The following is an 11,839-nucleotide window of genomic DNA, read 5'->3' as shown; positions in this document are numbered from 1 at the left end:
GCCCCCTCCGCGCACTGTTATGTCTGTGTCTCGGTGTCAGCCGGACGGGTGTTGCGCATGCGCGGCGGGCGCCCATCCAGCCGGCGGGGCCGGGGCCAGCGCTGAGAGCGGGGCCGGCGCCGCCGTCGCGGCCGGCCGAGGGTCGGTGCGCTGCGAGGCACGGAGGAGGCAGAGGCAGCCGCCGCCACAGAGCAGCACCGGGCCTGCAGAGGATGCCCGCCGCTGCCGCCCGACGCGGCCGCCTCTGCGCCTTCATCTCCATGAATTAGCGCCGCGGGGTGGGGGCGGGGGCCGTGGCGAGCGCCCGACGGAGCCGGCGCCCCAGGCATGGCCAGCGCGGTGAGTGCCCGGCCCGGTCCTCCCCGGTTCCGCTCTTTATCCCCCGTTTCGGGGCTCCCGGCTGCTGCTCGCGGCGCGCGGCATCCCCGGGCGCGGGGTGCGGGACCGCGCCGCGACCGCGCAGCGGCTCCCGTTGCTGCCCCGGGTGGTGCCCGTGGGGCGGGCTCGGCTCTCGGGGCGCGCGTCCTCGGCCGCCCGCTTGGCGCTGACCACCCGCCGCCTCTCCCCGCAGTGCGCCGTTCAGGTGAAGCTGGAGCTGGGGCACCGAGCCCAGGTCAGGAAGAAACCCACCGTGGAGGGTTTCACCCACGATTGGATGGTGTTCGTCCGCGGGCCCGAGCACAGCAACATCCAGCACTTCGTGGAGAAGGTCGTCTTCCACCTGCACGAGAGCTTCCCCAGGCCCAAGAGAGGTGAGGCTGTCCTCGGGAACGGGTGCCGCCGAGCGCAGAACAAAAGCGGCGGCGCCGCGGGCCGCCCGTCGCCCCGCCGCGGAGCCGAGGGATCCGGCAGCCCTCCCCGAGCCGCCGCCCGCGGGTCCACGCCCCGGGCACCTGCGGCCGCGCGGGACCGGCGCCTCCGGGACCCGGCCGCGCGTTGCTCCCGCGGGCCCGGACGGCGCTGTACTCCCCTCCGCCGGGGCAGGTCGGGCTCGCGGCTGTGCCGCCCCGGCCCCTCGCCGACCCCGCCGCGCCCGGCGTTGATGAGAACTTGCGGAGCGGTGAGCGTGTGCGGTGGCCGGGCCCGTGAGGGAGGTGCGGCGGCCTTTTGTCTCCGGATCCGATCCGGTCTTGTCCTGAGCGCCGTGGTTGTTAGCGGAGGTAACGGTGCAAACAAAAGAAGGTGCTTTGTTTGTGAGAACGTTTATGCGCTCGTGTAGGCGCGATGGTTTGCGGTTGTCTTTCGTCGGATCGGTAGTCTCTATTGTAACATAGAGCTCCAGCCTCTCCTTAGTATGACATGGTAAGGAGTCCGTTCGCCCGGAGGTACCTGGGGGAAGTCGGGTGTTTGGGAGGCAAAGGATGGGACGTTTCACTGTACTGAAATGAGGAACGTTTTTGAGGCAAGGTAAAAGCACACATTCCCATTTAATGTTTCTCAGTTCGATCTGGGACTTCTTTCATATTTTTGCATTTGTTTCGTTTTTTGTTTTTGTTTTTTTTTCATTTCTCGAGGATATTTTACTCCAAATATAAGAAATGCAACACTTTGATGTTGATAATCTCCGTTCTATTATTTCTGTTTTGTCATTGCAAACCTGAGCATGTTTTTTCAGTGAGTGTGAAAGCAGAAAGGTATTGCATGAATAGTTTTTAGCGGAATATATGCAGAACTGCTACATCTGTGGTAAAATAAATGGCCCAGATTGCACAGTGAAGTCTTCCTTTCCTTCCATTTTCCTACCATTTCTTGTGCAGAAAAGTATGGCTTTAGATTGATCTGAATAGTTTGGAAGAAAAACTGAGAATAGATGTGAGTAGCCTGAGTAGGCAAAGTAGCATTGTTTGCACACAGCAGATAGGGTGGTGTATTGGAAGCAATGCTAGGATGTAGGTTTAATACTTTGAAGTGCTGGGACTGCCTGGCTGATGCTTATGATACTCTCTGCTTTCATTACCTATTCTGTGTTTTCTTTTTTTATTCTTGTCTGGCCTCGGGAGATGTGACTTTGCAACCCATGTGTAGGGGTGACGTGGATGTTGCGAATAGGAATACATTTGAGGACTTGTGCAAGTGAAAGATGGCATGGTTTGCTTCTGTGAATGCTTTGTGCCTCCAGCTGCTGAGTTTAGTTAAGCAGTCATTTAAGCTATTGTTTTAAAGTGTTTGGAGTTTTATTTATGTGCATCTTCTTCATGATGTGGCAACTGCTGGGAAAGATGCCAGCTTATATAGCTCGGGAGGGGACTTGTCATATTGTGATTGCACATGACTCAGATCATAGGATATGCTGTCTTTGGTGGGAGCAGTTGCAATAAGACCAGATGGTGAGCACTCTGCTTGCTCCTTGGCTTTGCTTAGTCTCCTGAAGCTGAAGGAGTGCATGTGTGTTGGGGCAAGCAACAGAGATTTCAGGTCCTTGAAATCACAGTGGAAACGAGGAGCATGGTGCTGCTGTGTTTGAGTCATCTAGTATGCTGCCTTGTGTTTAATAGGCTGGTGCTGATATGTGCCCTGTGAACTGAAACGTTCTGTGTGTTTTTCTAATTTAGCAAAGATCTCAACTGTATTTGTAAGAACATTCTAAGTTTTCTTGCTCTGTAAATCAGGGCTGCTAGCTTGATTTGACCTCAAGTGGCTTTCAACACTGTGAACCAAAGTGTTGCATGTTCACTAGGAGTAATGTGTTTGCTGATAGTGCTAGTCAAGCTTCTTGTTCTCCAAAGCTGTCTTGGAAGTTGTTACACTCTTCAATGCTTTTCTATAAGCTAACCTACCACTAGGAGATGCATGGTAAGTTCTCATGCTAATCCTGAATCATGTTCTGAATGAGCTGAAGTGAGTGTACAACATGAATCAAAGCCAAGTGTCAGAATACTGATGAGCCATAACACCGAACTTCTTGGTGACTAATCTTTACATCTCTGGATTATTGCTGTGAATGGCCACTCTAACATGCGTGCTTGCTAGGAGAAGTTCTAATTCATTAAATCTATTTGTTAAACCTTTAGATCAATTCAAGAATAATAAATGAATAGGCAATCATAGGTTTTATTAGCTCATAATGTGTTTCTGCTGCCAGCTCAGTTTTTATTATTGGCAGTCATTGCAAACATCAAGGGAGGAGAGATGAATTATTTTCTGAAGCAGCTTTTCAGTGTGCTTGCTTTGTGTGTGAGAATAGCTGTTTGAATGTCAGTTTGGCTTCAGCTCTGTTTTTGTTTCTCTCTTTCCCCTGAACCAGGATTTTGGATGTACTGGAGGCTGGTGGTCAGTCTGCAGACAAAGGTGTGCCCATGTGTTTGTTCTACTAGTAGCTGCTGCATGCAAGCAGGGTTGGGTATACTGAAATTGCATCAGTTTTAAGGTGGGAACACAGCTAGGAATGGCACTTGGCCTCTGGAGATATCTGGCCTCACAGATAAGGCTGGTGTGTGTTTGTGTGTGCAGGCAGGATAGGAAAGTGATGGTGTCTGAGAGGGAACAGTGTGTGTATAAGCTAGAGTGACCTAATGAAGGAGTTTCATTCATCCTTCATTGTGTCTTACCTTAAAAACTTGAGCTTGGCAGTGGTTTCTTTGTTTTCTGTTGTTTGCCTTATAGTGACCAAGTGTTTTGGTTTGTCTTTGCTCAGAGGAGCACGCCAAGTCATTCTCGTTGGTTTCCTGGTTTCCTGTGCTTTGACCCAAGACTAAAGCATGCCTGTGGAGCAACATTTGCCACTGGATTCTGGTTAGCTTTGGTCCAACTAGCAAGCTGTCTGCAAAAGAGGAGTTGTTGGTCTTCTCTGACAGTATCTCTAATTTCTTCAGATGCTAAGCAATTTAGCAATACTTTATTCCTTTTCTTATTCAGTGAATGTTGGTGCTCTGCAACAGCAGTTTAACTTGCTGTTCATCCTGCAGCATTTCACTTGAGTAAGGGGAAGCACCTTTTAATATCCTTCAATGCTTTGTTTTAAGTACGTGTTATTAGAACTGGTATGGTCTCAGTGGTTAAGTTCTTCTTAATTAGTGGTACATCTTGACAATCTATGTGAAGAAGAGGTGGACTAATACTTTTGAGCTAATAACAGTGTGAAAATGCAGGTTTGGACACTGGAAAGTTGTAGCTTAGAATGTGGAAGGTGTTGCTTTTCTTTATAGTCTTGGTAGTAACAATAGTTACATCACATCATACCATGACTCTAGACCATCCTGAGTTGAGTGATGGAAGTGGAACTGCTTATTATTCTGAACATTCTTTAGAAAACCTACATTTCTGTTTTTGACCTTTTCTGTTGTGTGTTATCTGATGGAAATTTTAGTAGGAGTGTGCCTAAATAACCTAAGAACTTAAGTTAATTGTAGCTCTTTCATTTATTTTTCATTCCCCAGAGGCTTTTTTCTTCCTCCTGCATTTCACTTAAGCCTAGCCCTCCAGGTGTGATTAAGTGGGAATTTCTTTTTCTGTCAGTCTTACAGGTACGCTTTTGATACAGTACCAGGTTTGATACTTCAACATCATGGTAGGCATTGCTGTTTTAACTTCAAACACATTGTTGGCTGAGGATTTGCTTATCAGTGGATTTCAGCTGCAGCTAGATGGAACTTCTGATGTCTATTGGACAGTTCTGTTTGTTTAATAGGAAACTCTTGAGATGTAACGTAGCTGCTGCTTTAATAAGAGGCTGAAGGGCTCTGAGAGTATATTGGTGTTTTCAAGTGCAGTTTCTAATTCAGCCTAGTGTAAATTACAAGAGCATGTCACAGTGTTCTTTCTGAAAGAGAATGAGAAGCAATTGAATGTGCTGAAACTCTCAAGGTTCATCATTACACAAGTGCCATCACTGAGTACTGGCAGCACTGACAATAGGATGCTACTTGTCTATGAAAACCTTGTCCTAAGAAGTAATTTACTTCTCCAATAAGTCTCCAAACATGCTGAAGTTCAATGTCGATCCTTTATTTGGAAGTATACAGTGTAATAGACTTGATTCCTAGATTGAATAGTGTACAGCTGTTTTCTAAGCAAGCAGATGTGGTGATCCCTTTTCTCCCACTTTAAAGTCTACCACGTATATTTGGCCCCTGTTTTCAGAAGTGATGATGTGCTGTCTGGGGTGACTTGCATTGTGTTCAGTTCAGCTGAAGTTTAAATACGAGACTGAAGTATGATGGTCTCTCCATACAGACAGGAATTAGCGACAGCGCAGTCTGCAGTATGTCAGTGTAACAGTACATGTGAATAACAAGACCAGCAGTATTCCCAGGCATCACTAAGTTACACTTCTTTAACTGTCATTTTCAGGTTTTCAATTGTGGTTGAATTAAGTATTTTGTGGATTTTATTTTCACTTTCCTGAATAGGATGTCTAGTTTGTATTAGATATTTTTAATTCCCATGGAGCATATTTCTGCAGGGGAGGATGCTGACCTGTATCTGTTCTGACTGATTTCATAATCCTTAAGAAATCAGCCTGGGTTACTAGTGAAGGCCTCTGGAATTTGTCTTGTGTCAACTTAGTTTTAAATAGCATTTCATGGTTAATACAGTGTTTTTAGTTGAGGAAGTTGCGGCTAGGTCTCTTCTAAAGGTACAACGCTGATACTCTTTAACACCTCTAAGTTTTAGTTACAAGGTAAGAAATGAAGTGTAGTTTCGGAACAATCACGCTCAACAAATTGGATTGCTGTAGAGCAGTACTCTTTTGAAAGGAATGTGGAGAACAAGGATGCTCAGTGTAAGGTTATACGTGTTGCATCTTCATAAGAGGAAGGGGGAGATCTCAATGTTGTTAAATCAGTAGACAGTTAAACTTATTAGCATTTTACTTCAGAAAATGAAAACAGCTGGATTTGCTGTTTGTTGTTGTTAGTCTGTCTACTGCTGTGCAGTTTATATCCTTGGGAAAATTAAAGTGGGGCAAAGTTATGTTTATTTTTAATATCCATCTATTTATTATTACAGGTTAGATAAAATGAGCTCCAGATACAGTTAAGATTTTTCTTTTTTTTCTTCCCCCCCCCCCCCCCCCCCCACACACACATTCTGTGCTTGTGCTTTGCAAGATGTTTAATTTGGTCAGTAACTTTTCATGGTACTGATAAAGGTATGGGAACTGTTCTTAACAATCATATACACTGTGATTAGGGATTTGAGGTTGTTTTGATTTAGGTTTTGGAATTAAGTACTAGGGAGTTACTCTGTTCTTTGTTGTGTTGGAATCTGTAGCTGATAATACTCCGAATAGAAAAGAGAAGCGCAGATTAATTCATAAAGGTTTAACCCAATCTTTAGGCTGCTGCGTTTTTGTTAAGTTCTTATAGTGGACATCTGTATGTTTAAGGTTCAGTTTGTAAGTGTTCTACTTCTTTACTTTCCAGCAGTGGTTAATGGATGCATGAGAACAAAGTAACGGTCAAATTCTAGCACTTGTGTACATTTGCATGAAAATTATGTTTTTACAGCAGGATGAGGAAACACTTGGCTTCACATGGAAAATGTTATTTGTTTTTTTGTTTGTTTGTATTTCTCATAGTTTTTCATTGTGGTTTCTTGTTCATGAAGGGGAGGAAGAGCAGAGTGGTATTTGAAATATTTGTACTTAGCTCTCTGTGTGGGAAATTAATTCTAAGTGCCTTTTACTGCCTACAATTAAAAGACACAGCTAAAATATTAATACTGTAATTTATTATGGCTTCAAAAACATAATGTTGCTGGTTAAAACTTCTTAAAAACAAAACAAAACCAGAACAGCAGCAATACCACCTTTGCTTTATTTAGGGGCACCATTTTTTTAATTGTACCATGTTGCTTTTTAAAGCCATGTTAGCAGATAAGACTGTTGCTAGCAGGCTCAGGCAATTATTGGTAAGTTTATTTCATCAGCCAGCTTGTGCTGCCACCCCTGCGCAGAGTACTGGTGCAGAAGGGTCTGCTCAGAGGAGCTCTGGCCTGTGCCTCTGCTGTTGCTGCTGGATCACGCCTACTGTGGCACCGCAGCCTGCCTGCTGCCACACCTCAGTGACTGAACAGTACTGTTATGAACGTAGCATATCACTTGAAACAGGGGCTTTTAGATGAGGTGCTTTGTGTTGGTAGACTCGTGAGGGAAACTGAACACTATTTCTGTGTATATTGAGTGTGAGGCATTACTTTACCTTTCACTTGCTAACTTTAAAGGACAAGTAATCCAGAAAGGATTAATGTTGAGATTCTATTGAGATGGAACTTTTCCAGTAACGTGTGCTGGAGGCTGGGAACTCTGGAGCTTTCCACTATGTGTGGAAAGTGGGGCAGATCTGGAAATGTTTGTGGTAACTCAGAGGAGCCTTTCTGTTGTAAGAGGTTGAAGTCTTACTGGGGAATTTTGCTTAGTGTTATCCTCTTATGTAGGTAAATCTTGGTATTCAGTACTGGACTGAAACTTAACAGCAGACTGCATGTTGAGTCTTATGTAATGTAAGCTCCAGGTTAGTGTTTTACTGAAGCACTTGATAAAATCCTCTTACAGCATGGCTGTTGCAGAGCGGTCATAGCACTGACATCATGTTTTACTGAAAAGCACCTTTAAAGTGAACTTCATACTCTTGTAATTTTAAGCCATCACTGCAGTATTTTGGGGGGTGAACTTAAGGAAATAAGCAGGCAATAATATGCACAATTTCATTGTTTTTAGCAAAATCCAGCATCTAGCTGTTTTCAGCCAACAACCAGCTGATGTCTTTTATTATCAGAACGCCACACAGGCATTTGAGGCACTACTGGTGTTCAGGATATTTGCACAGTGTGTGCTCACTTGCTGTAGTCTCAGTGCTTGTGACTGTTGTTCTGCTTGTTCCTGCCTGTGAGCTCACTGCATTCAAGGCTGACTGGTGCTGAGGGAAACAAGGGAGAACTGCATGTCTGCTGCCAGCAGGTAAATCTGTGCTGGTCTTGCACATGGATTTTTGAGGGAGGATTTTCACATGCTTGAAAACTAAACACTGAAAGTATTGGTGGTGTAAGTCATTGCCTGAATTGAGGGGTTGACTAGAAGATGGGAACATATTTGTAGTAATTATTCCTTTGCTTGTATCAAAGCAGCACAGTAATTCAAACCAGAGACGTCTCAGTCATCTCAAAAATAAGTGATGTCAAGAAATAAAGACATAATCTAATGACACTAGTAATATCTGGAAAGTAACAAGCATGTACAGCATTTGAACAAAAGGCTTTTTTACAAACATACTGTTTTACTTAACTTTTTGTTTAAAAATCCAGTCTTGAAGGAAATGTGTGTGCTACCTCAGTGGCAGAAAATCTCACGAATTCTGTAGTATGTGAAGATTGTTGATATGCTTCGATGCTGCTTCCGTTACAGTTTTGCCTTCCTTAGCTGGAGTAGTCTGTTCTCATATGTGATACAATTCATGTATGGTTATAATTGTTAAATCCTTCTGACAATCAGATTAGTAGTTCTTTGCCTGGCTGTTACTCACTGCTGTAGAATATCTTCTTAAAGGTTGTGGTTTCTGTGAATCTGTACGTAATGAAGGATCCCACTTGAACCTAGCAAATGCTTCAGAACAAAAAGTACAACTTTTGTAAATTTGCACCTTTCCATTGAGCCAGGTATTATTCCAATTCTGCAAAACATTGCTGTGATGTCTCCTCAGCAAAAACGATTTTACCTGTAACTTGCAATCTGCTCGGTAACTTGTTTGAGCTGGGCTAACAGAGGCAACAGTAGAATAGTACAATGTCTGTCCTTATTTTCTGAAGAATAAAGATCCTTTAGGGATTTTGGCTTCTCAGTCCAAGGATTTTGTCTTCTAAGGTTGGTCTTTATTTGAGAACCAGTGCACTTCCTTTCTTAATAAAAATACAACTAGAACATCTAAATGTGTTCTGTCTTGTGGGATTAGCCTTGTCTGTCTCCTGTTTCTAAGTATGAGAAGTCAGTACTGTTACAGCAGCATTTCTGTTTACCGAACTAGCATCCTTTCTTATCAGGTGACTGGCTTCTAATGTTCTTTAGAACAAATCTTCCCCATAGTACTTCCATAACTGCATACTATTTTAAATAGGAAACTACCTGTAGCTGACTGTAACAAATGCTGTAAGGTATTTGTGTTTACATCACTGAAAAGTGACTCTCTGCAAGTTCTTTGGGGACCTTTGGCAGTCATGTGTAAATACACTAAGAGCAACCCCTGAATATAAGTCAAATAAAGTAGCCTGGCAACAGTATACCTTCTGTGGGCATTGCTGGGCTGTCATGGCACCACTCTTCTACTGAGTGGGTGGACATGAGAGTCCATCATTAATGCAGTACAGATAGCAGTGGATCTCATTTGCCCTAGCAGGGAAGTAGGTTTTACTTCAAGATACCCCAGGAGGTCAGAAATAACTCCAGGGAAGCTGCAGTGACCTGTGATCTTGATGCTTCTGCAGGGAGCTTCTGGTAATGATATTCTATGTGAATCTGATTACTGCAGTTTTGCTGCTCAGACAAGCAGGGACCAAACAGTTTTGCTGGGATGATGAATTTCAGAAACCCACTGTAAATACAAACATACACACACTTCTGACAAATACTGACCACATTTTTGAGTGGATTCTGTAGCTGTCCAGCAGTTTAAGTTGTTACACCTACTGTGTTTAAATGCCTCTGCTTTGGGAAACCAGAAAGTATTTGTGAGATGCTGCACTTATTCAAAGTCTGTTCTTGAAGTGGTAGTCATCAATTATTTTGGAATTTACTTCAGGCTCTTTTTGTTAATTGTCGAGCACATTTTAGGGTACAGAATGGGAGGTTTAATTTTTACTTGCAAAATTATTTCTAAACAAACTAGATGTCTCCATTGAAGGTACACAAGAATAAAAATTAAAATTTGATGTGAAAAAAGATTGTCAAATAAACTGTGTGATGATTTTGTTTTCGTTATCCTCTCCACTGCCTGGAAATGAAATGAAAACAATCTGGTTTCTATGGAGCAGAACTGTGTTAGGTTACTCACTTTTGGTATTATAAACGTAAAGTTTAACAACAATTGCAGAATGCAAGTTCTGTAACAAAAGTTGGTTGGTTGTACTCCTCTTCTGGTGCTGGTTTTCTGTGTTAATGGCTGAACTGCAAGTTTACTGAAACTGGAGTAATGAAGTACTTGTGTACTGATATTTTGAATATACAGTCCAGATTGTCTGTCGACTTCAGGTAAAATGTTTAAAAGCTTTTGGTTTCTATTTTGTATGTTTAGGAATTATTTGAATCTGTCAGTTTGTATCTAGACTATTGAAAATTTTACATTTTGGTTTTAGTTTCTTCCTTTATGTTTTGACCTGAAGTCCAGTTAACAATAACTTCTCAATCAAAGTCTTGATCACTGCTTTTCGTATGTCCTTTACATTATGCATTCAATATGTAAATGTTAAGGTTTAGCTGCATGGTTGCCATATAGTCCATAAATGTGTTTGTATGTATTGTAGTGTTAGAAGCTTAACAGCCTATTTTTTTTCTGACTTGAACCGTAAGTGTTTTGGAATTTAATGCAGTGATTAGATCAGTGTGTTTGCCTTCAGGCATCAGTCACTTAATCTAAACTCTGCCGAAAATTTCTGGCACATGACTTATTTGAAAATAATACTATTGAGTAAAAGAAAAACTGGAATCTATATCTTTGTATGAAAAACAGTGAAGCAAATAAAGACTGGCCTACAACGAGGCACTGAAGGTATGACTTACTTTACTTTCCTCCTCCTGCTTTCCAGACTGGGCTATCTTCTTTCAAACATTTTGTGCAGCCTGTTATACTTTCCATTAATCTTAAGTAACTGTTCTCTAAACTATTTCTCTAATAAAATATTTTCACAGAGGCAATGTGGTGTCTCACCAGCTTAAATGTGAATTAGTGGTAGAGTAAGCCCAGAATGCAAAAGCTTTTAATCATGTATCTGTGGTTCACAGGCAACTTCTTGTCTTGCTGAAGTTGAAATAGTCGACTTCATAAAAACTGGGCGAAACTCTGTGTGATCATGAGAAGTTTTTTCTTCAAAAGCGCCTTGAAAGAGCGGAGGGAAAAAATCAGGAAAAGGCATGGATTGCAGTTGATTCCTTTTGTTTTGATTTCCATGGAGACCTTATGAAACAACTCCTTCCCGTACTAGAGATGGTCAGGTTTTTGTTTGCTCCTCAAAGGAAGGATTAAAACCAAAATTACATGTTTTCTTAGGATGGTATTAACTCCATGTAGCAACTGTTTTGCCTGTGAATTCACTCAGTGTTGAGGAAAAGATGGGACAGGTGTGTAGGTGCATTCTGGCCTAGTAGTTTGTACGGTCTTTTCACAACAGGTGAAAGTTCTTAGTCTTTCAGTTTTTAGCCTGTGGAAATCTTCAGGTATGTGTTAAGTGGACTACCAGTGTATTTCTCTGGTCACTGGTAATGCTGGTAGTTGGAAATAGTATCTTCTGCTGCGCTGCTAGGTAGTTTCACTGTTTCCCTTTACTATTTATGATTGTTCCCCATTTCTTTCATTCTCTTCCACACCAGAAGAGGTGAGAAGAATGCTTAAACTTGAAAATGGGCTTCCAAACTTGCAAATAAATATTAGCGAATCAAAAACACATCTGGTATGTTTTTCCTTAGCTTTCTCCAGTTGTCCCTATCTCTGCTTTCAGTGAAGCAGTGTTGACTTAAACTGTTGCTGTATGTTACCCATTCCCTGTGGCAGTTAAGTCAGCTTAGTGTATTGATGTGAGATAACAAACTTAGAATAGTTTTTTTATTTGGATTAAAAGAATAATCAACTCTGGTTGGTGCCTATATGCTTGAACAGATGGACTACAGTTCAGGTATTATTACATTGTACCTTAA

The 11,839-nt window shown here is 42.6% G+C and overlaps 1 protein-coding gene across 1 annotated transcript in view; it reads left to right on the top strand.

Moving 5' to 3' along the window:
* Positions 1–211: 211 nt before the first annotated feature.
* The window catches only part of MLLT3 (MLLT3 super elongation complex subunit), a 104,522-nt gene continuing 92,894 nt past the window's right edge, over positions 212–11,839 (top strand). Inside the window, exons 1-2 of the mRNA XM_072359510.1 lie at positions 212–339; positions 572–752. Coding sequence (XP_072215611.1) covers positions 328–339; positions 572–752 — 193 coding nt within the window. The 5' untranslated portion in view covers positions 212–327. The remainder of the gene's footprint in view (positions 340–571; positions 753–11,839) is intronic.

Source organism: Excalfactoria chinensis, chromosome Z (assembly GCF_039878825.1).
Source record: "Excalfactoria chinensis isolate bCotChi1 chromosome Z, bCotChi1.hap2, whole genome shotgun sequence".
In the NCBI taxonomy this organism is placed as follows: Eukaryota; Metazoa; Chordata; class Aves; order Galliformes; family Phasianidae; genus Excalfactoria; species Excalfactoria chinensis.
The sequence above is the reverse complement of the archived record's forward strand: the minus strand, read 5'-3'. Positions and strand labels throughout refer to the sequence as shown.